Raw genomic sequence first — 25,881 nt, forward strand, 5'->3', positions numbered from 1 at the left:
TTTTGTACAGATGGAAGAAACTATTATCATTTGGCACCTCCAAACTTTCATAATGTGCCTGTTGCCCCCTTGTTATGTCAGTCAAGCTCGGCCAGTGCGTCGGACCAATACCAATCAGCTTGCCTGGATGTCTTCTCCAACCTTGACGGAGCTCCGGCGGGCCGTCAGCTCGCCCATCAGTCGGCCTACGTCATCGTACGAAGACCCGCCCTTCTCCACCGTGCTCCTTGCCTTCACGCCGTGGTCCTTGGCCTTCTTCCGGATGGCGTCGCTCTCCATCAACCTCTGGATGGATTCGGCGATCACCTCGCCGGCAATCACATCGTGGGCCTCGATACCCGACGCGTAGTCCTTGGCCCCGATGCTAACGCCCACCTTGAGCTGCTCCACGACGAGTGCCTTGTTGTTGAACTGGTCCCCGTACCGTGGCCACGTCGCCATCGGCACGCCGGCGGTCACGGCCTCCAACACCGAGTTCCAACCGCAGTGTGTCATGAACCTGCTACCTCTTGAGCACTGTTGGTTTTCCCCGAAGAGGAAGGGATGATGCAGCAAAGTAGCGTAAGTATTTCCCTTATTTTTTGAGAACCAAGGTATCAATCTATTAGGAGGCTACGCGTGAATCCCTCGTACCTGCACAAAACAAATAAATCCTCGCAACCAACGCGATAAGGGGTTGTCAATCCCTACACGGCCACTTACGAGAGTGAGATCTGATAGATATGATAAGATAATATTTTTGGTATTTTTATGATAAAGATGCAAAGCAAAATAAAAGCAAAGGAAAAAACAAAGGAAATAACCAAGTATTAGGAGATTAATATGATGAAGATAGACCTGGGGGCCATAGGTTTGACTAGTGTCTTCTCTCAAGAGCATAGGTATTCTACGGTGGGTGAACGAATTACTGTTGAGCAATTGACAGAGTTGAGCATAGTTATGAGAATATCTAGGTATGATCATGTATATAGGCATCACGTCCGAGACAAGTAGACCGACTCCTGCCTGCATCTACTACTATTACTCCACTCATTGACCGCTATCCAGCATGCATCTAGAGTATTAAGTTCATGGAAACAGAGTAATGCCTTAAGCAAGATGACATGATGTAGAGGGATAAACTCATGCAATATGATGAAAACCCCATCTTCTTATCCTTGATGGCAACAATACAATACGTGCCTTGCTTCCCCTACTGTCACTGGGAAAGGACACCGCAAGATTGAACCCAAAGCTAAGCACTTCTCCTATTGCAAGAAAGATCAATCTAGTAGGCCAAACAAAACTGATAATTCGAAGAGACTCGGAAAGATAACCAATCATACATAAAAGAATTCAGAGAAGATTCAAATATTGTTCATTGATAGACTTGATCATAAACCCACAATTCATCGGTCTCAACAAACACACCGCAAAAGAAGATTACATCGAATAGATCTCCACAAGAGAGGGGGAGAACATTGTATTGAGATCCAAAAAGAGAGAAGAAGCCATCTAGCTAATAACTATGGGCCTGTAGGTCTGAGGTGAACTACTCACACTTCATCGGAGGGGCTATGGTGATGATGTAGAAGCCCTCCGTGATTGATGCCCCCTCCGGCGGAGCTCCGGAACGGGCCCCAAGATGGGATCTCGTGGATACATAAAGTTGTGGCGGTGGAATTAGGGTTTTGGCTTCGTATCTGATCGTTTGGGGGTACGTAGGTATATATAGGAGGAAGGAGTACGTCGGTGGAGCAATAGGGGGCCCACGAGGGTGGAGGGCGCGCCTGGGGGGAGGGGGTAGGCGTGTCCCCCTACCTCGTGGCCTCCTCCTTTGTTTCTTAACGTAGGGTCCAAGTCTCCTGGGTCTTGTTCATTGAGAAAATCACGTTCCCGTAGGTTTCACTCCGTTTGGACTCCGTTTGATATTCCTTTTCTTCGAAACCCTAAAATAGGCAAAAAAACAGCAATTCTGGGCTGGGCCTCCAGTTAATAGGTTAGTCCCAAAAATAATATAAAAGCAGATAATAAAGCCCAATAATGTCCAAAATAGTAGATAATATAGCATGGAGCAATCAAAAATTATAGATACGTTGGAGACGTATCAAGCATCCCCAAGCTTAATTCCTGCTCGTCCTCGAGTAGGTAAATGATAAAAACAGAATTTTTGATGTGGGGTGCTACTTGGCATAATTTTAATTTAATTCTTCTTAATTGTGGTATGAATATTCAGATTTGAAAGATTCAAGACAAAAGTTCATAGTGACATAAAAATAATAATACTTCAAGCATACTAACAAAGCAATTATGTCTTCTCAAAATAACATGGCCAAAGAAAGATCATCCCAGCAAAATCATATAGTTTACTCATGCTCCATTTTCGTCACACAAGAATGCTCTCACCATGCACAACCCCGATGACAAGCCAAGCAATTGTTTCATACCTTAGCAATCTCAAACCTATAAACTTTCACGCAATATATGAGCGCGTGCCATGGACATAGCACTATGGGTGGAATAGAATATGATGATGGGGGTTATGTGGAGAAGACAAAAAAGGGAGAAAATCTCACATCAACAAGGCTAATCAATGGGCTATGGAGATGCCATGCAACGGATGCACTAGAGCTATAAATGTACGAAAGCTCAACAAAAGAAACTAAGTGGGTGTGCATCCAACTTGCTTGCTCACGAAGACCTAGGGAACTTGAGGAGGCCCATTGTTGGAATATACAAGCCAAGTTCTATAATGAAAATTCCCACTAGTATATGAAAGTGACAAAACAAAAGACTCTCTATCATGAAGATTATGGTGCTACTTTGAAGCACAAGTGTGGCAAAGGATAGTAACATTGTCCCTTCTCTCCATTTCTCTCATTTTTTATTTGGGCCTTTCTCTTTTTTTTATGGCCTCTCTTTTTTTTTCTTTTTTTCCTCACTTTGGACAATGCTCTAGAAAATGATGATCATCACACTTCTATTTATTTACAACTCAATGATTACAACTCGATGCTAGAACAAAAGATGACTCTATATGAATGCCTCAGGCGGTGTACCAGGATATGCAATGAACCAAGAGTGACATGTATGAAAGAATTATGAACGGTGGCTTTGCCACAAATACTATGTCAACTACATGATCATGCTAAGCAATATGACAATGATGAATGTGTCATGATAAACGGAATGGTGGAAAGTTGCATGGCAATATATCTCGGAATGGCTATGGAAATGCCATAATAGGTAGGTATGGTGGCTGTTTTGAGGAAGATATAAGGCGGTTTATGTGTGAAAGAGCGTATCATATCACGGGGTTTGGATGCACCGGCGAAGTTTGCACCAACTCTCAATGTGAGAAAGGGCAATGCACAGTACCGAAGAGGCTAGCAATGATGGAAGGGTGAGAGTGCGTATAATCCATGGACTCGACATTAATCATAAAGAACTCACATACTTATTGCAAAAATCTACAAGTCATCAAAAACCTCGGCACTACGCGCATGCTCCTAGGGGGATAGATTGGTAGGAAAATACCATCGTGTTGGAAATATGCCCTAGAGGCAATAACAAATTGGTTATTATTATATTTCCTTGTTCATGATAATCGTTTATTATCCATGCTAGAATTGTATTGATAGGAAACTCAGATACATGTGTGGATACATAGACAACACCATGTCCCTAGTAAGCCTCTAGTTAACTAGCTCGTTGATCAATAGATGGTTACTGTTTCCTGACCATGGACATTGGATGTCGTTGATAACGGGATCACATCATTAGGAGAATGATGTGATGGACAAGACCCAATCCTAAGCCTAGCACAAAGATCGTGTAGTTCGTATGCTAAAGCTTTTCTAAATGTCAAGTATCATTTCCTTAGACCATGAGATTGTGCAACTCCCGGATACCGTAGGAATGCTTTGGGTGTGCCAAACGTCACAACGTAACTGGGTGGCTATAAAGGTGCACTACGGGTATCTCCGAAAGTGTCTGTTGGGTTGGCACGAATCGAGACTGGGATTTGTCACTCCGTGTGACGGAGAGGTATCTTTGGGCCCACTCGGTAGGACATCATCATAATGTGCACAATGTGACCAAGGAGTTGATCACGGGATGATGTGTTACGGAACGAGTAAAGAGACTTGCCGGTAACGAGATTGAACAAGGTATCGGATACCGACGATCGAATCTCGGGCAAGTATAATACCGCTGGACAAAGGGAATTGAATACGGGATTGATTGAATCCTTGACATCGTGGTTCATCCGATGAGATCATCGTGGAACATGTGGGAGCAACATGGGTATCCAGATCCCGATGTTGGTTATTGACCGGAGAGTCGTCTCGGTCATGTCTGCATGTCTCCCGAACCCGTAGGGTCTACACACTTAAGGTTCGGTGACGCTAGGGTTGTAGAGATATTAGTATGCGGTAACCTGAAAGTTGTTCGGAGTCCCGGATGAGATCCCGGACGTCACGAGGAGTTTCGGAATGGTCCGGAGGTAAAGATTTATATATGGGAAGTCCTATTTTGGCCACCGGAAAATGTTCGGGATTTTTCGGTATTGTACCGGGAAGGTTCTAGAAGGTTCTGGAGTGGGGCCCACCTGCATGGGGGGACCCACATGAACGTGGGTGGTGGGGGCAAGGACCCACACCCCTGGTCAAGGCGCACCAAGATCCCCCCTTAGAAGGAATAAGATCATATCCCGAAGGGATAAGATCAAGATTCCTAAAAAGGGGGGATAACAATCGGTGGCGAAGGGAAATGATGGGATTTCTTTCCCCCACCTTTGCTAACGCCCCAATGGACTTGGAGGCAAGAAACCAGCCCCCTCCACCCCTATATATAGTGGGGAGGCGCATGGGAGCTGCACCCTAGCCCCTGGCGCCTCCCTCTCCCCTCGTAACACCTCTCCCTCTCGCTGAGCTTGGCGAAGCCCTGCCGAGATCCCCGCTGCTTCCATCACCACGCCGTCGTGCTGCTGGATCTCCATCAACCTCTCCTTCCCCCTTGCTGGATCAAGAAGGAGGAGACGTCTTCCCCAACCGTACGTGTGTTGAACGCGGAGGTGCCGTCCGTTCGGCGCTCGGTCATCGGTAATTTGGATCACGACGAGTACGACTCCATCAACCCCGTTCTCTTGAACGCTTCCGCTCACGATGTACAAGGGTATGTAGATGCAATCCTCTCTCTCGTTGCTAGATGACTCCATAGATTGATCTTGGTGATGCGTAGAAAATTTTAAAATTCTGCTACGTTCCCCAACAGTGGCATCATGAGCTAGGTCTATGCGTAGTTTCTATGCACGAGTAGAACACAAAGCAATTGTGGGCGTCGATTTTGTCAATTTACTTGCCGTTACTAGTCTTATCTTGATTCGGCGGCATCGTGGAATTAAGCGGCCCGGACCGACCTTACACGTACTCTTACGTGAGACTGGTTCCACCGACTGACATGCACTAGTTGCATAAGGTGGCAAGTGGGTGTCTGTCTCTCCCACTTTAGTCGGATCGGATTCGATGAAAAGGTCCTTATGAAGGGTAAATGGAAATTGGCATATCACGTTGTGGTTTTCGCGTAGGTAAGAAACATTCTTGCTAGAAACCTATAGCAGCCATGTAAAAACTTGCAACAATAATTAGAGGACGTCTAACTTGTTTTTGCAGCATATGCCTTGTGATGTGATATGGCCAAAAGGATGTGATGAATGATATATGTGATGTATGAGATTGATCATGTTCTTGTAATAGGAATCACGACTTGCATGTCGATGAGTATGACAACCGGCAGGAGCAATAGGAGTTGTCTTAATTTATTTATGACCTGCGTGTCAACTTAAACGTCATGTAATTACTTTACTTTATTGCTAAAGCATTAGCCATAGTAGTAGAAGTAATAGATGACGAGACAACTTCAAGAAGACACGATGATGGAGATCATGATGATGGAGATCATGGTGTCATGCCGGTGACAACAATGATCATGGAGCCCCGAAGATGGAGATCAAAAGGAGCAAAATGATATTGGCCATATCATGTCACTATTTGATTGCATGTGATGTTTATCATGTTTTTCATCTTATTTGCTTAGAACGACGGTAGCTAAAATAAGATGATCCCTCGCAATAATTTCAAGAAAAGTGTTCCCCCTAACTGTGCACCGTTACGAAGGTTTGTTGTTTCGAAGCACCACATGATGATCGGGTGTGATAGATACTAACGTTCGAATACAACGGGTGTAAGCCAGATTTACACACGCAATACACTTAGGTTGACTTGACGAGCCTAGCATATACAGACATGGCCTCGGAACGCAGAAGACCGAAAGGTCGAACATGAGTCGTATAGAAGATACGATCAACATGAAGATGTTCACCGATGATGACTAGTCCGTCTCACGTGATGATCGGACACGGCCTAGTTGACTCGGATCATGTATCACTTAGATGACTAGAGGGATGTCTATCTAAGTGGGAGTTCATTAAATAATCAGATGAACTTAATTATCATGAACATATTCAAAAGGACTTTGCAAATTATGTCGTAGCTTACGCTTTAGTTCTACTATTTTATATATGTTCCTAGAGAAAATTTAGTTGAAAGTTGATAGTAGCAATTATGCGGACTGGGTCCATAAACAGAGGATTATCCTCATTGTTGCGCAGAAGGATTATGTCCTTAATGCACCACTCAGTGAGCTGAACCTCGAACGTCGGTTGTGGATGTTGCGAACATCTGACATACACGTTTTGATGACTACATGATAGTTCAGTGCGTAATGCTAAATTGTTTAGAATTAAGGCACCAAAGACGTTTTTGAAACATCGCAGAACATATGAGATGTTCCAAGGACTAAAATTGGGATTTCAGGCTAGTGCCCACGTCAAGAGGTATGAGACCTTTGACAAGTTTATTAAGCCTGCACACTAAGGAGAAAAGCTCAATCGTTGAGCATGTGCTCAGATTGTATGAGTACTACAATCGCTTGAATCGAGTGGGAGTTGATCTTCCAGATGAGATAGTGATGGTTCTCCAAAGTCACTACCACCAAGCTACTAGAGCTTCGTCATGAACTATAACATATCAGGGATAGATATGATGATCCTTGAGCTATTCGCGACACCGCGAAAGTAGAAATCAAATAGGAGCATCAATTGTTGATGGTTAGTAAAACCACTAGTTTCAAGAAGGGCAAGGGCAAGAAAGGGATACTTCATGAAACGACAAATCAGTTGCTACTCTAGTGAAGAAACCCAAAGTTGAACCCAAGCCCGAGACTAAGTGCTTCTGTAATAAGGGGAACGGTCACTGAAGCAGAACCACTGCCCTAGAGGCAATAATAAATTGGTTATTACTATATTTCCTTGTTCATGATAATCGTTTATTATCCATGCTAGAATTGTATTGATAGGAAACTCAGATACATGTGTGGATACATAGACAACACCATGTCCCTAGTAAGCCTCTAGTTGACTAGCTCGTTGATCAATAGATGGTTACGGTTTCCTGACCATGGACATTGGATGTCGTTGATAACGGGATCACATCATTAGGAGAATGATGTGATGGACAAGCCCCAATCCTAAGCCTAGCACAAGATCATGTAGTTCGTATGCTAAAGCTTTTCGAATGTCAAGTATCATTTCCTTAGACCATGAGATTGTGCAACTCCCGGATACCGTAGGAGTGCTTTGGGTGTGCCAAACGTCACAACGTAACTGGTTGGCTATAAAGGTACACTACAGGTATCTCCGAAAGTGTCTGTTGGGTTGGCACGAATCGAGACTGGGATTTGTCACTCCGTGTAAACGGAGAGGTATCTCTGGGCCCACTTGGTAGGACATCATCATAATGTGCACAATGTGATCAAGGAGTTGATCATGGGATGATGTGTTACGGAACGAGTAAAGAGACTTGCCGGTAACGAGATTGAACAAGGTATCGGGATACCGACGATCGAATCTCGGGCAAGTATCGTACCGATAGACAAAGGGAATTGTATACGGGATTGATTAAGTCCTTGACATCGTGGTTCATCCGATGAGATCATCGTGGAGCATGTGGGAGCTAGCATGGGTATCCAGATCCTGCTGTTGGTTATTGACCGGAGAGTCATCTCAGTCATGTCTGCATGTCTCCCGAACCCGTAGGGTCTGCACACTTAAGGTTCGATGACGCTACGGTTATAGGGAATAGATATACGTGGTTACGAATGTTGTTCGGAGTCCCAGATGAGACCCCGGATGTCACGAGGAGTTCCCGAATGGTCCGGAGGTAAAGATTTATATATGGGAAGTCCTGTTTTGGTCACCGGAAAAGTTTCGGGTTTTATCGGTAATGTACCGGGACCACCGGGAGGGTCCCGGAGGTCCACCAAGTGGGGCCACCAGCCCCGGAGGGCTGCATGGGCCAAGTGTGGGAGGGGACCAGCCCCAGGTGGGCTGGTGCGCCCCCCCACCAAGGCCCAAGGCGCAAGGGAGAGTGGAAGGGGGCAAACCCTAGGCTCAGATGGGCCTAAGGCCCACCTAGTGGTGCGCCCCCCTCTCTCCCCCCTTGGCCGCCCCCCTAGATGGGATCTAGGGCTGGCCGCCACCCCTAGGGGTGGAAACCTAGGTGGGGGCGCAGCCCCTCCCCTCCCCCTATATATACTTGAGGTTTTGGGCTGCCAGAGACACGAGTTCCTCTCCTTCTTGGCGCAGCCCTACCCCTCTCCCTCCTCGTCTCTCGTAGTGCTTGGCGAAGCCCTGCTGGAGTCCCGCGCTCCTCCACCACCACCACGCCGTCGTGCTGCTGCTGGATGGAGTCTTCCCCAACCTCTCCTTCTCCCCTTGCTGGATCAAGGCGTAGGAGACGTCACCGGGCTGTACGTGTGTTGAACACGGAGGTGCCGTCCGTTCGGCACTAGGATCATCGATGATTTGGATCACGACGAGTACGACTCCATCAACCCTGTTCACTTGAACGCTTCCGCTTAGCAATCTACAAGGGTATGTAGATGCACTCTCCTTCCCCTCGTTGCTAGATTACTCCATAGATTGATCTTGGTGATGCGTAGAAAATTTTGAATTTTTGCTACGTTCCCCAACAGTGGCATCATGAGCTAGGTCTATGCGTAGTTACTATGCACGAGTAGAACACAAAGTAGTTGTGGGTGTCGATATTGTCAATTATCTTGTCGTTACTAGTCTTATCTTGATTCGGCGGCATCGTGGGATGAAGGAGCCCGGGCCAACCTTACACGTACTCTTACGTGAGACTGGTTCCACCGACTAACATGCACTAGTTGCATAAGGTGGCTAGCGGGTGTCTGTCTCTCCCACTTTAGTCGGATTGGATTCGATGAAAAGGGTCCTTATGAAGGGTAAATAGAAATTGGCATATCACGTTGTGGTTTTCGCGTAGGTAAGAAACGTTCTTGCTAGAAACCTATAGCAGCCACGTAAAAACTTGCAACAACAATTAGAGGACGTCTAACTTGTTTTTGCAGCAAGTGTTTTGTGATGTGATATGGCCAAAGGATGTCATGAATGATATATATGTGATGTATGAGATCATGTTCTTGTAATAGGAATCACGACTTGCATGTCGATGAGTATGACAACCGGCAGGAGCCATAGGAGTTGTCTTTATTTTTTGTATGAACTGCGTGTCATTGAGAAACGCCATGTAAATTACTTTACTTTATTGCTAAACATGTTAGCCATAGTAGTAGAAGTAATAGTTGGCGAGCAACTTCATGGAGACACGATGATGGAGATCATGGTGTCATGCCGGTGACAAGATGATCATGGAGCCCCAAGATGGAGATCAAAGGAGCTATATGATATTGGCCATATCATGTCACTATTATTTGATTGCATGTGATGTTTATCATGTTTTTGCATCTTGTTTACTTAGAACGACGGTAGTAAATAAGATGATCCCTCATTAAAATTTCAAGAAAGTGTTCCCCCTAACTGTGCACCGTTGCGAAAGTTCGTCGTTTTGAAGCACCACGTGATGATCGGGTGTGATAGATTCTAACGTTCACATACAACGGGTGTAAGACAGATTTACACACGCGAAACACTTAGGTTGACTTGACAAGCCTAGTATGTACAGACATGGCCTCGGAACACAAGAGACGGAAAGGTCGAGCATGAGTCGTATGGTACATACGATCAACATGAAGATGTTCACCGATGATGACTAGTCCATCTCACGTGATGATCGGACACGGCCTAGTTGACTCGGATCATGTAATCACTTAGATGACTAGAGGGATGTCTATCTGAGTGGGAGTTCATAAGATGAACTTAATTATCCTGAACATAGTCAAAAGGTCTTCGCAAATTATGTCGTAGCTCGCGCTTCAGTTCTGCTGTTTAGATATGTTCCTGGAGAAAATTTAGTTGAAAGATGATAGTAGCAATTATGCGGACTAGGTCCGTAAACTGAGGATTGTCCTCATTGCTTCATAGAAGGCTTATGTCCTTAATGCACCGCTCAGTGTGCTGAGCCTCGAATGTCGTCTGTGGATGTTGCGAACATATGACATACACATTTTGATAACTACGTGATAGTTCAGTTAAACGGTTTAGAGTTGAGGTACCGAAGACGTTTTGAAACGTCGCGAAACATATGAGATGTTTCGAGGGCTGAAATTGGGATTTCAGGCTCGTGCCCACGTCAAGAGGTATAAGACCTCTGACGATTTTCTTAGCCTGCAAACTAAGGGAGAAAAGCTCAATTGTTGAGCTTGTGCTCAGATTGTCTAAGTACAATAATCATTTGAATCGAGTGGAAGTTGATCTTCCAGATGAGATAGTGATGTTTCTCCAAAGTCATTACCACCAAGCTGCTAGAGCTTCGTGATGAACTATAATATATCAGGGACATATATGATGATCCTTGAGATATTCGCGATGTTTGACACCACAAAAGTAGAAATCAAGAAGGAGCATCAATTGTTGATGGTTGGTGAAATCACTAGTTTCAAGAAGGGCAAGAAGGGATACTTCGTGAAACGGCAAATCAGCTGCTGCTCTAGTGAAGAAACCCAAGGTTGAACCCAAACCCGAGACTAAGTGCTTCTGTAATAAGGGGAACAGCCACTGGAGCAGAATTATCCTAGATACTTGGTAGATGAGAAGGCTGGCAAGGTCGACAGAAGTATATTGGATATGCATTATAATGTGTACTTTACTAGTACTCCTAGTAGCACCAGGGTATTAGATACCAGTTCGGTTGCTAAGTGTTAGTAACTCGAAACAAAAGGCTACGAAATAAACGGAGACTAGCTAAAAGGTGAGATGACGATATGTGTTGGAAGTATTTCCAAGGTTGATCAAATATCGTACGCTCCCTCTACCATCGAGATTGGTATTAAAACCTAAATAATTGTTATTTGGTGTTTGCGTTGAGCATAGACATGATTGTATTATGTCTATCGCGATACGGTTATTCATTTAAGGAGAATAATGGTTACTCTGTTTATTTGAATAATACCATCCCGATCGTAGTGATACACATTTTCATGCCAAAGGTATAAGATAGTAATGATAGTACCACACAAATGTGGCACTGCAATTTGAGTCATATTGGTATAAAACGCATGAAGAAGCTCCATGTTGGTGGATCTTTGGACTCACTCATTTTGAAAGGATTGAGACATGCGAACCATGTTTGTTGGTAGATATGCATGAAGAAACTCTATACAGATGGATCGTTTGGACTCACTTGATTTTGAATCACTTGAGACATGCAAATCATACCACATGGGCAAGATGACTGAAAAGCCTCGTTTTCAGTAAGATGGAACAAGAAAGCAACTTGTTGGAAGTAATACATCTTGATGTGCGCAGTCCAATGAGTGCTGAGACATGTAATGGATATCGTTATGTTTTTACTTCACAGATGATTTGAGTAGATACTGAGTATATTTACTTGATGAAACATAAGTCTGAATTATTGAAAGGTTCAAGTAATTTCAGAGTGAAGTTGAACATCGTCGTGACAAGAGGATAAAATGTCTATGATATGATCGTAGAGATGAATATCTGAATTACGAGTTTGGCACAGAATTAAGACATTGTGGAAATTTTTTCACAACTAATACAGCCTGGAACACCATAGTGTGTGATGGTGTGTCCGAACATCATAACTGCACCCTATTGGATATGATGCATACCATGATGTCTCTTATCGAATTACCACGATAGTTTATGGGTTAGGCATTAGAGAAAACCACATTCACTTTAAATAGGGCACCACGTAATTCCGATGAGATGACACCATATGAAATATGGTTTAGAGAAACCTAAGTTGTCATTTCTTAAAAGTTTGGGGCTGCGACGCTTATGTGAAAAGTTTCAGGCCGATAAGCTCGAACCCAAAGCGGATAAATGCATCTTCATAGGACACCCAAAACAGTTGGGTATACCTCCTGTCTCAGATCCGAAAGCAATAAGGGATTGTTTCTAGAATCGGGTCCTTTCCCGAGGAAAAGTTTCTCTTGAAAGAATTGAGTGGGAGGATGGTGGAGACTTGATGAGGTTATTGAACCGTCTCTTGAACTAGTGTGTGGCAGGGCACAGGGAGTTGTTCCTGCGGCACCTACACCAATTGAAGTGGAACCTTATGATAGTGATCATGAAACTTCAGATCAAGTCACTACCAAACCTCGTGGGATGACAAGGATACGTACTACTTCAGAATGGTACGTAATCCTGTCTTGGAAGTCATGTTGCTAGACAACAATGAACCTACAAGCTATGGAGAAGCGATGGTGGGCCTGGATTCCAAAATTGCTCGAGGCCATATAATCCGAGAGAGGATCCATATATGAAAACAAAGTATAGACTTTGGAAGAACTACTTGATGGTCGTAAGGCTGTTAGGTACATATGGATTTTAAAAGGAAGACGGACAATGATGGTAAGTATCACCATTAAGAAAGCTCGACTTGTCATTAAGATGTTTTCCGACAAGTTCAAGGAGTTGACTACGATGAGACTTTCTCACTCGTAGCGATGCTAAGAGTCTATTGGAATTATATTAGCGATTACTGCATTATTTATGAAATCTTGCAGATAGGATGTCAAAACATTGTTTCCTCGACGATTTTCTTGAGGAAAGGTTGTATGTGATACAACCGGAAGGTTTTGTCAATCCTGAAAGATGCTAACAAGTATGCAAAGCTCCAGCAATCCTTCTAAGGACTGGAGTAAGCATCTCGGAGTTGGAATGTATGCTTTGATGAGATGATCAAAGTTTTGGGTGTATACAAAGTTTATGAGAAACTTGTATTTCCAAAGAAGTGAGTGGGAGCACTATAAAATTTCTGATGAATATATGTTGTTGACATATTGTTGATCAGAAATGACGTAGAATTTCTGGAAAGCATATAGGGTTATTTAGAAAGTGTTTTTCAATGGAAAACCTGGATTAAGCTACTTGAACATTGAGCATCAAGATCTATAAGGATAGATCAAAACGCTTAACGGTACTTTCAAATGAGCACATACATTGACATGATCTTGAAGGTGTTCAAGATGGATCAGTCAAAGAAGGAGTTCTTGCCTGAGTTGTAAGGTATGAAGTTAAGACTTAAAGCTCGACCACGGCAGAATAAAGAGGAAGGACGAAGGTCGTCCCCTATGCTTTTGTCATAGGCTCTATACGGTATGCCATGCTGAGTACCACACCTGATGTGTGCCTTGCCGCATATTTGGCAAGAGGGTACAAAGGTAATCTAGGAGTAGATCACCAGATAGCGGTCTAAATTATCCTTAGAGAAATAAGGATATGTTTCTCGGTTATGGAGGTGATAAAGAGTTCGACGTAAAGAGTTACGTCGATGCAAGCTTAACACCTATCCGGATAGCTCTGAGTAGAGATACCGGATACGTATAATGGAGCAACAATTTAGAACAGCTCCAAGTAGAACAGTTATTTGAAATGGCTCCAAATGTAGCGTAGTAGTTGCATCTACAAGATGACATAGAAATTTGCGAAGTACATATGGATCTGAATGTTGCAGACCCGTTGACTGAAACCTCTCTCACAAGCATAACATGATCAAACCCAAAACTCTTTGGGTGTTAGTCACATGGGGATGTGACCTTGAGTGTTAATCACATATCGATGTGAACTGGATTATTGACTCTAGTGCAAGTGGGAGACTGTTGGAAATATGCCCTAGAGGCAATAATAAATTGGTTATTATTATATTTCCTTGTTCATGATAATCGTTTATTATCCATGCTAGAATTGTATTGATAGGAAACTCAGATACATGTGTGGATACATAGACAACACCATGTCCCTAGTAAGCCTCTAGTTGACTAGCTCGTTGATCAATAGATGGTTACGGTTTCCTAACCATGGACATGGGATGTCGTTGATAACAGGATCACATCATTAGGAGAATGATGTGATGGACAAGACCCAATCCTAAGCCTAGCACAAGATCATGCAGTTCGTATGCTAAAGCTTTTCGAATGTCAAGTATCATTTCCTTAGACCATGAGATTGTGCAACTCCCGGATACCGTAGGAGTGCTTTGGGTGTGCCAAACTTCACAACGTAACTGGGTGGCTATAAAGGTACACTACAGGTATCTCCGAAAGTGTCTGTTGGGTTGGCACGAATCGAGACTGGGATTTGTCACTGCGTGTAAACGGAGAGGTATCTCTGGGCCCACTCGGTAGGACATCATCATAATGTGCACAATGTGATCAAGGAGTTGATCACGGGATGATGTGTTATGGAACGAGTAAAGAGACTTGCCGGTAACGAGATTGAACAAGGTATCGGGATACCGACGATCGAATCTCGGGCAAGTATCGTACCGATAGACAAAGGGAATTATATACGGGATTGATTAAGTCCTTGACATCGTGGTTCATCCGATGAGATCATCGTGGAGCATGTGGGAGCCAGCATGGGTATCCAGATCCCGATGTTGGTTATTGACTGGAGAGTCATCTCGGTCATGTCTGCATGTCTCCCGAACCCGTAGGGTCTACACACTTAAGGTTCGATGACGCTAGGGTTATAGGGAATAGATATACGTGGTTACCGAATGTTGTTCGGAGTCCTGGATGAGACCCCGGACGTCACGAGGAGTTCCGGAATGGTCTGTAGGTAAAGATTTATATATGGGAAGTCCTGTTTTGGTCTCCGAAAAAGTTTCGGGTTTTATCGGTAATGTATCGGGACCACCGGGAGGGTCCCGGAGGTCCACCAAGTGGGGCCACCAGCCCCGGAGGGCTGCATGGGCCAAGTGTGGGAGGGGACCAGCCCCAGGTGGGCTGGTGCGCCCCCCCACCAAGGCCCAAGGCGCAAGGGAGAGTGGAAGGGGGCAAACCCTAGGCTCAGATGGGCCCAAGGCCCACCTAGTGGTGCGCCCCCCTCTCTCCCCCCTTGCCCCCCCCTAGATGGGATCTAGGGCTGGCCGCCACCCCTAGGGGTGGAAACCTAGGTGGGGGCGCAGCCCCTCCCCTCCCCCTATATATACTTGAGGTTTTGGGCTGTCATAGACACGATTCAATCTCCTTCTTGGCGCAGCCCTACCCCTCTCCCTCCTCGTCTCTTGCGGTGCTTGGCGAAGCCCTGCTGGAGTACCACACTCCTCCACCACCACCATGCCATCGTGCTGCTGCTGGATGGAGTCTTCCCCAACCTCTCCTTCTCCCCTTGCTGGATCAAGGCGTAGGAGACGTCACCGGGCTGTACGTGTGTTGAACACAGAGGTGCCGTCCGTTCGGCACTAGGATCATCGGTGATTTGGATCACGACGAGTACGAATCCATCAACCCCGTTCACTTGAACGCTTCCGCGTAGCGATCTACAAGGGTATGTAGATGCACTCTCCTTCCCTCGTTGGTAGACTTCTCCATAGATTGATCTTGGTGATGCGTAGAAAATTTGGAATTTCTGCTACGTTCCCCAACAGATACTTGGTAGATGAGAAGGCTGGCAAGGTTGAAAGAAGTATGTATTGGACATACATTATATTGAATGTGTACTTTACGAGTACTCCTAGTAGCAGCAGGGTATTAGATACCGGTTCGGTTGCTAAGTGTTGGTAACTCAAAATGAAAGGCTACGGAATAAACGGAGACTAGTCAAAGGTGAGACGATGATATGTGTTGGAAGTGTTCCCAAGGTTGATGTGATCAAGCATCGCACGCTCCATTTACCATCGGGATTGGTGTTATTTGGTGTTTGCGTTGAGCATAGACATGATTGGATTATGCTTATCGCAATACGGTTATTCATTTAAGGAGAATAATGGTTACTCTGTTTATTTGAATAATACCTTCAATGGTCTTGCACCTAAAATGAATGGTTTATCAAATCCCGATAGTAGTGATACACATGTTCATGCCAAAAGATATAAGATAGTAATGATAGTACCACATACTTGTGGCACTGCAATTTTAGTCACAATGGTATAAAACGCATGAAGAAGCTCCATGTTGATGGATCTTTGGACTCGCTTGACTTTGAATCACTTGAGACATGCAAATCATACCACATGAGCAAGATGACTGAAAGCCCTTGTTTTCAGTAAGATGGAACAAGAAAGCAACTTGTTGGAAGTAATACATCTTGATGTGTGCAGTCCAATGAGTGCTGAGGCATGTAGTGGATATCGTTATATTCTTACTTCACAGATGATTTGAGTAGATGCTAAGTATATTTACTTGATGAATCACGAGCCTAAATTATTGAAAGGTTCAAGTAATTTCAGGGTGAAGTTGAAGATCGTCGTGACAAGAGGATAAAATATCCATGATATGATCATAGAGATGAATATCTGAATTACGAGTTTGGCACAGAATTACGACATTGTGGAAATTGTTTCACAACTAATACAGCCTGGAACACCATAGTGTGATGGTGTGTCCGAACATCATAACTGGACCCTATTGGATATGATGCATACCATGATGTCTCTTATCGAATTACCACGATAGTTTATGGGTTAGGCATTAGAGACAACCACATTCACTTTAAATAGGGCACCACGTAATTTCGATGAGATGACACAGTATGAACTATGGTTTAGAGAAACCTAAGCTGTCATTTCTTAAAAGTTTGGGGCTGCAACGCTTATGTGAAAAAGTTTTAGGCTGATAAGCTCGAACCCAAAGCGGATAAATGCATCTTCATAGAGTACCCAAAACAGTTGGGTATACCTCCTGTCTCATATCCGAAAGCAATAGGGATTGTTTCTAGAATCGGGTCCTTTCTCGAGGAAAAGTTTCTCTCGAAAGAATTGAGTGGGAGGATGGTGGAGACTTGATGAGGGTATTGAACCGTCACTTCAACCAGTGTATAGCAGGGCACAGGGAGTTGTTCCTGTGGCACCTACACCAATTGAAGTGGAAGCTTATGATAGTGATCATGAAACTTCGGATCAAGTTACTACCAAACCTCATAGGATGACAAGGATGCGTACTACTTTAGAGTGGTACGTAATCCTATCTTGGAAGTCATGTTGCTAGACAACAATGAACCTACGAGCTATGGAGAAGTGATGGTGGGCCCAGATTCCAAAAATTGGCTCGAGGCCATAAAATCCGAGAGAGGATCCATGTATGAAAACAAAGTGTAGACTTTGGAAGAACTGCTTGATGGTCATAAGGCTGTTGGGTACATATGGATTTTAAAAGAAAGACGGACAATGGTGGTAAGTATCACCATTAAGAAAGCTCGACTTGTCGTTAATATGTTTTCTGACAAGTTCAAGGAGTTGACTACGATGAGACTTTCTCACTCGTAGCGATGCTAAGAGTTTGTTGGAATTATGTTAGCAGTTACTTCATTGTTTATGAAATCTTGCAGATACGATGTCAAAATATTGTTTCCTTGACAATTTTCTTGAGGAAAGGTTGTATGTGATACAACCAGAAGGTTTTGTCAGTCCTGAAAAATGCTAACAAGTATGCAAAGCTCCAGCAATCCTTCTAAGGACTGGAGTAAGCATCTCGGAGTTGGAATGCATGCTTTGATGAGATGATCAAAGCTTTTGGGTTTATACAAAGTTTATGAGAAACTTGTATTTCCAAAGAAGTGAGTGGGAGCACTATAGAATTTCTGATGAGTATATGTTGTTGACATATTGTTGATCAGAAATGATGTAGAATTTCTGGAAAGCATATAGGGTTATTTGAAAAGTGTTTTTCAATGGAAAACCTGGATTAAGCTACTTGAACATTGAGCATCAAGATCTATAAGGATAGATCAAAACGCTTAATGGTACTTTCAAATGAGCACATACCTTGACATGATCTTGAAGGTGTTCAAGATGGATCAGTCAAAGAAGGAGTTCTTGCCTGAGTTGTAAGGTATGAAGTTATGAAGTTAAAGCTCGACCACGGCAGGAGAAAGAGGAAGGACGAAGGTCGTCCCCTATGATTTTGTCATAGGCTCTATACAGTATGCCATGCTGAGTACCGCACCTGATGTGTGCCTTGCCACATGTCTAGCAAGAGGGTACAAAGGTTATCTAGGAGTAGATCACCAGATAGCGGTCAAAATTATCCTTAGAGGAATAAGGATATGTTTCTCGGTTATGGAGGTGATAAAGAGTTCGACGTAAAGAGTTACATCGATGCAAGCTTAACACCTATCCGGATAGCTCTGAGTAGAGATACCGGATACGTATAATGGAGCAACAATTTAGAATAGCTCCATGTAGAATAGTTATTTGAAATGGCTCCAAATATAGCGTAGAGATTTGCGAAGTACATACGGATCTGAATGTTGCAGACCCATTGACTAAAACCTCTCTCACAAGCATAACATGATCAAACCCAGAACTCATTGAGTGTTAATCACATAGTGATGTGAACTAGATTATTGACTCTAGTAAACTCTTTGGATGTTGGTCACATGGCGATGTGACCTGTGAGTGTTAATCACATGGCGATGTGAACTAGATTATTGACTCTAGTGCAAGTGGGAGACTGTTGGAAATATGCCCTAGAGGCAATAATAAATTGGTTATTATTATATTTCCTTGTTCATGATAATCGTTTATTATCCATGCTAGAATTGTATTGATAGGAAACTCAGATACATGTGTGGATACATAGACAACACCATGTCCCTAGTAAGCCTCTAGTTAACTAGCTCGTTGATCAATAGATGGTTACGGTTTCCTGACCATGGACATTGGATGTCGTCGATAACAGGATCACGTCATTAGGAGAATGATGTGATGGACAAGACCCAATCCTAAGCCTAGCACAAAGATCGTGTAGTTCGTATGCTAAAGCTTTTCTAAATGTCAAGTATCATTTCCTTAGACCATGAGAATGTGCAACTCTCGAATACCGTAGGAATGCTTTGGGTGTGCCAAACGTCACAACGTAACTGGGTGGCTATAAAGGTGCACTACGGGTATCTCCGAAAGTGTCTGTTGGTTGGCACGAATCAAGACTGGGATTTGTCACTCCGTGTGACGGAGAGGTATCTCTGGGCCCACTCGGTAGGACATCATCATAATGTGCACAATGTGACCAAGGAGTTGATCACGGGAGGATGTGTTACGGAACGAGTAAAGAGACTTGCCGGTAACGAGATTGAACAAGGTATTGGATACCGACGATCGAATCTCGGGAAAGTATAATACCGCTGGACAAAGGGAATTGAATACGGGATTGATTGAATCATTGACATCGTGGTTCATCCGATGAGATCATCGTGGAACATGTGGGAGCCAACATGGATATCCAAATCCCGCTATTGGTTATTGACCGGAGAGTCGTCTCGGTCATGTCTGCATGTCTCCCGAACCCGTAGGGTCTACACACTTAAGGTTCGGTGACGCTAGGGTTGTAGAGATATTAGTATGCGGTAACCCGAAAGTTGTTCGGAGTCCCGGGTGAGATCCCGGACGTCACGAGGAGTTCCGGAATGGTCCGTAGGTAAAGATTTATATATAGGAAGTCCTATTTTGGCCACCGGAAAATGTTCGGGATTTTTTGGTATTGTACCGGGAAGGTTCTAGAAGGTTCTGGAGTGGGGCCCACCTGCATGAGGGGACCCACATGAACGTGGGTAGTGGGGGCAAGGCCCCACACCCCTGGTCAAGGCGCACCAAGATCCCCCTTAGAAGGAATAAGATCATATCCCGAAGGGATAAGATCAAGATCCCTAAAAAGGGGGGATAACAATCAGTGGGGAAGGGAAATGATGGGATTTCTTTCCCCCACCTTTGCTAACACCCCAATGGACTTGGAGGGCAAGAAACCAGCCCCCTCCACCCCTATATATAGTGGGGAGGCGCATGGGAGCCGCACCCTAGCCCCTGGCGCCTCCCTCTCCCCTCGTAACACCTCTCCTTCTCGCTGAGCTTGGCGAAGCCCTGCCGAGATCCCTGCTTCTTCCACCACCACGCTGTCGTGCTGCTGGATCTTCATCAACCTCTCCTTCCCCCTTGCTGGATCAAGAAGGAGGAGACGTCTTCCCCAACCGTACGTGTGTTGAACGCGGAGGTGCCGTCCGTTCGGCGCTCGGTCATCGGTGATTTGGATCACGACGAGTACGACTCCATCAACCCCGTTCTCTTGAACGCTTCCGCTCGCGATCTACAAGGGTATGTAGATGCAATCCTCTCTCTCGTTGCTAGATGACTCCATAGATTGATCTTGGTGATGCGTAGAAAATTTTAAAATTCTGCTACGTTCCCCAACACATCGCTCGTCCCCGACCGCCACTCATAAGGAAGACAATCAAATAACACCTCATGTTTCAAATTTGTTACATAACGTTTACCATACGTGCATGCTACGGGACTTGCAAACTTCAACACAAGCACTTCTCAAATTCACAACTACTCAACTAGCACGACTTTGATATTATTACCTCCATATCTCAAAACAATCATCAAGCATCAAACTTCTCTTAGTATTCAAAACATTCATAGGAATTTTTTTACTAATCTTGTATACCTAACATATTAGGATTATTTAAGCAAACTACCATGCTATTTAATGCTCTCAAAATAATCTAAGTGAAGCATGAGAGATCAATAGTTTCTATAAAACAAATCCACCACCGTGCTCTAAAAGATATAAGTGAAGTACTAGAGCAAAACTATATAACTCAAAAGATATAAGCGAAGCACATAGAGTATTCTAACAAATTCCAAATCATGTATGGCTCGCTCAAAAGGTGTGTACAGCAAGGATGATTGTGGTAAACTAAAAAGCAAAGACTCAAATCATACAACACGCTCCAAGAAAAACACATATCATGTGGTGAATAAAAAATATAGCTCCAAGTAAAGTTACCGATAGAAGTAGATGAAAAGAGGGGATGCCTTCTGAGGCATCCCCAAGCTTTGGCTTTTAGGTGTCCTTAGATTATCTTGGGGGTGCAATGGGCATCCCCAAGCTTAGTCTCTTGCCACTCCTTGTTCCATAATCCATCAAATCTTTACCCAACACTTGAAAACTTCACAACACAAAACTCAAAGTAGAAAATCTCGTGAGCTCCGTTAGCGAAAGAAAACAAAAGACCACTTCAAGGTAATGTAGTGAACTCATTATTTATTTATATTGGTGTTAAACCTACTGTATTCCAACTTCTCTATGGTTTATAAACTATTTTACTAGCCATAGATTCATCAAAATAAGCAAACAACACACGAAAAACAGAATCTGTCAAAAACAGAACAGTCTGTAGTAATCTGTAGCTAGCGCAATATCTGGAACCCCAAAAATTCTAAAATAAATTTCTGGACGTGAGGAATTTATCTATTAATCATCTTCAAAACGAATTAACTAAATAACACTTTCCGAATAAAAATGGCAGCAGTTCTTGTGAGCGCTAAAGTTTCTGTTTTTTACAGCAAGATATCAAGACTTTCCCCAAGTCTTCCCAACGGTTCTACATGGCACAAACACTAATTAAACACAAAAAAACAACCTAAACTGAGGCTAGATAAATTATTTATTACTAAACAGGAGCAAAAAGCAAGGAATATAAATAAAATGGGGTTGCCTCCCAACAAGCGCTATCGTTTAACGCCTCTAGCTAGGCATAAAAAGCAAGGATAAATCTAGGTATTGCCTCATAAAAGCAAGGATGAATCTATTATGAGAGCCACTTATGGATTGCCTACCAAAGATGGCAATACCTATATCTATTCGTGCTTGTTATGCCTAGCTAGGGGCGTTAAACAATAGCACTTGTTGGGAGGCAACCCAATTTTATTTGTATTCCTTGGTTTTTGCCCCTGCTTAGTAATAAATAAATTATCTAGCCTCTATTTTGGTTGTGTTTTTTGTGTTTAATTAGTGTTTGTGCCAAGTAGAACCGTTGGGAAGACTTGGGGAAAGTCTTATTGAACTTGCTGTAAAAAACAGAAACTTTAGCGCTCACGAGAACTGCTGTCATTTTTATTTGGAAAGTGCTATTTAGTTAATTATTTTTGCAGATGATTAATAGATAAATTCCTCACGTCCAGAAATTTATTTTAGAATTTTTGGGGTTCCATATCTTGCGCTAGCTACAGATTACTACAGACTGTTCTGTTTTTGACAGATTCTGTTTTGCGTGTGTTGTTTGCTTATTTTGATGAATCTATGACTAGTAAAATAGTTTATGAACCATAGAGAAGTTGGAATACAGTAGATATAACACCCATATAAATAAAGAATGAGTTAATTACAGTACCTTGAAGTGGTCTTTTGTTTTCTTTTGCTAACGGAGCTCACGAGTTTCGAAGAGGAAGGGATGATGCGGCAAACTAGCGTAAGTATTTCTCTCAGTTTTTGAGAACCAAGGTATCAATCCAGTAGGAGGCTACGCGCGAATCCCTCGTACCTGCACAAAACAAATAAATCCTCGCAACCAACGCGAATAGGGGTTGTCAATCCCTACATGGCCACTTATGATAGTGAGATCTGATAGATATGATAAGATAATATTTTTGGTATTTTTATGATAAAGATGCAAAGTAAAAAGCAAAGGAAATAACTAAGTATTAGGAGATTAATATGATGAAGATAGACCCGGGGGCCATAGATTTCACTAGTGGCTTCTCTCAAGAACATAGGTATTCTACGATGGGTGAACGAATTACTGTTGAGCAATTGACAGAATTGAGCATAGTTATGAGAATATCTAGGTATGATCATGTTTATAGGCATCACGTCCGAGACAAGTAGACCGACTCCTGCCTGCATCTACTACTATTACTCCACTCATGGAGCGCTATCCAGCATGCATCTAGACTATTAAGTTCATGGAAACAGAGTAACGCCTTAAGCAAGATGACATGATGTAGAGGGATAAACTCATGCAATATGATCAAAACCCCATCTTGTTATCCTCGATAGCAACAATACAATACGTGCCTTGCTGCCACTACTGTCACTGGAAAAGGACACCGCAAGATTGAACCCAAAGCTAAGCACTTCTCCTATTGCAAGAAAGATCAATCTAGTAGGCCAAACAAAACTGATAATTCGAAGAAACTTGAAAAGATAACCAATCATACATAAAATAATTCAGAAAAGATTCAAATATTGTTCATAGATAGACTTGACCATAAACCCACAATTCATCGGTCTCAACAAACATACCGCAAAAGAAGATTACATCGAATAGATGTCCACAAGAGAGGGGGAGAACATTGTATTGAGATCCAAAAAGAGAGAAGAAGCCATCTAGCTAATAACTATGGACCCGTAGGTCTGAGGTGAACTACTCACACTTCATCGGAGGGGCTATGGTGATGATGTAGAAGCCCTCCGTGATCGATGCCCCCTCCGGTGGAGCTCCGGAACGGGCCCAAAGATGGGATCTCGTGGATACAGAAAGTTGCGGCGGTGGAATTAGGGTTTTGGCTCCGTATCTGATCGTTTGGGGGTACGTAGGTATATATAGGAGGAAGGAGTATGTCGGTGGAGCAACGGGGGGCCCACGAGGATGGAGGGTGCATCTAGGGGGGGGGGGTAGGCGCGCCCCCTACCTCGTGGCCTCCTCCTTTGTTTCTTGACATAGGGTCCAAGTCTCCTGAGTCTTGTTCGTTGAGAAAATCACGTTCCCGAAGGTTTCATTCCGTTTGGACTCTGTTTGATATTCCTTTTCTTCGAAACCCTAAAATAGGCAAAAAAAACAGCAATTCCAATAATGTCCAAAACAGTAGATAATATAGCATGGAGCAATCAAAAATTATAGATACGTTGGAGACGTATCAGAACCCACCGAGGGCGGGGTGGCTCAGGATCAGCATCTCCAGCGCCCAGCCACGGACCATGAAGTCGCGGTCGCCGCTCGCGATCAGGTCGGCGAAGCCTTCAGGCATCCACTCCGAGGAGTCTTGGCCTGCGGCGGCGCCAATCACCCACACGAAGTTCAGGCCTGAGAGGCCGAGGGCGCAGGCGAGCTGGTGCAGCTCCGAAAGGAAGAGGCATACATGCCTAGTATGGGTGATGGGTCCAACGATTCGCATTGGTCTCAAACCAATGACATGCATTTCGATGACCATGAGTTCGAGGTGGACGAGGATGGTGAGGGCACTGTCAGCGCACCGAAAGAAAGAGGAGGCAACTACACCAACGAAGAAGACGTCTTGCTATGCACTACTTGGTTGCAAGTGTCGAGGGATCCATCCGTTGGAGGTGATCAAAGTAGAGATGCTTATTGAAACCGGATGAAGGAACACTTTAATCTACGCAACGAGAGTGGAATTGACCGCTCCGCTCGATCTATTTGCTCCCAGTGGTCGACAATCAACAAGGATTGTCAAAAGTGGGCGGCCGCACAAAAGGCGGTTGACAAGTTGAACCCAAGTGGCACTAATGATGAAGATAGGGTAAGTACCATTTCATCCATGTTCGATCATGGTCATCATACTTGTTGTTGGTGTTTGTAGTGCTAACTTGTTTTGTTTTTATGTAGTTGAATATTGCACAAAAATTGTTCAAAGGAGAGGAGAATAAGAGCAAGAAGGGGAACATCAAGAAAGGACGACCATTCACCTTGTCTCATTGCTATGAAGCATTGAAGGGTGATGAGAAATGGAAGAAGTATGGATGATTTGGATTTGAGCAACAAACGCAAGCGAACAATTGATTTGGATGATGATGAGGAGGAGGCATCAAGTGATGACGGCAAGAGAAGCCCCACACCAAACTCGGTTTCATACTCGAAGCCAAAATGACCAGATGGGACCAACATAAACGCAAAAGAAAAAAAGAAGAGGAAAGGAGATGATGAGCTCAAAAATGCTATGGAAGCTATTGTGAAGCCAAGAAAATAAGTCAACGAGGTGAGGAAGATGTAAAGGAACCAAGATGTCGCGGCCGAGGAGAGGAGGTTGGCGGACGAGGAGAGGAGGGTGGTGGCCGAGGAGAGGAAGGTGACATTGGAGGAGAGGAAGGTGGGCATGGAAGAGCGATCTAGATTGTTGGAGTGGGAGAAGTACTTATTCTTCTTGGACACATCTATCCTCAATGAGGCGCAAAAGGAGTATGTCAATCTTGCCCGTGAAGAAATCTTGATCCAAAAAAGGGCCATGATTCGTGGCATGGGTGACGGTGGCCTTGGCAGCATGGGTGGTGGTGGCCTTGGCTGCATGGGAGGCATCGATGGCTTCGGAGCTACCATGAGGGGCATGGGTGCCATGGGTGGCTTTGGAGCTACCATGGAGACCATGGGAGGCATGGGTGGCTTCGGAGCACCTCCGGGCGCCATGGCCGGAATGTCTTTCGGTGTGCCTCACACACCTTCGCATAAAGACGCCGTTGAAAATCTTGCCAACATCTTTCGAGCTTCACATGATGATGCGGTGCCCGGCAATGAAGAGGAGGAGGAAGAATCGTCTTCGGAGTCGGATGAATCGAAGGAAGATGAGGATGAAGACGAGGACGAGGCTTGATTGTTAATGT

The 25,881-nt window shown here is 43.9% G+C and overlaps 1 protein-coding gene across 1 annotated transcript; it reads right to left on the reverse strand.

Moving 5' to 3' along the window:
• Positions 1-114: 114 nt before the first annotated feature.
• LOC147973195 (UDP-glycosyltransferase 73B1-like) lies at positions 115-25,381 on the reverse strand. The gene is made up of 3 exons (XM_087524602.1): positions 25,284-25,381; positions 24,193-24,510; positions 115-499 (listed from the first exon to the last, which is right to left on the reverse strand). Exons 1-3 carry the CDS (start codon positions 25,379-25,381, stop codon positions 115-117), a joined length of 801 nt encoding a protein of 266 aa, XP_087380728.1.
• Positions 25,382-25,881: the final 500 nt, after the last annotated feature.

Source organism: Triticum urartu, chromosome 5A, assembly GCF_056163025.1.
Source record: "Triticum urartu cultivar PI428250 chromosome 5A, HENAU_Tu73, whole genome shotgun sequence".
NCBI classification, from domain to species: Eukaryota; Viridiplantae; Streptophyta; class Magnoliopsida; order Poales; family Poaceae; genus Triticum; species Triticum urartu.

What these genes read in the sequence shown, in the direction of transcription:
- LOC147973195 (XM_087524602.1), bottom strand. Translation starts at nt 25,381, where the DNA reads ATGCCCACCTTCCTCTCCTCCAATGTCACCTTCCTCTCCTCGGCCACC. An exon ending in TCCTCGGCCGCGACATCTTG is followed by an intron (nt 24,511 to 25,283) that starts GTTCCTTTACAT and finishes GTGCGCTGACAG; the next exon opens with TGCCCTCACCATCCTCGTCC. An exon ending in AGCCACCCCGCCCTCGGTGG is followed by an intron (nt 500 to 24,192) that starts GTTCTGATACGT and finishes AAGAGGTAGCAG; the next exon opens with GTTCATGACACACTGCGGTT.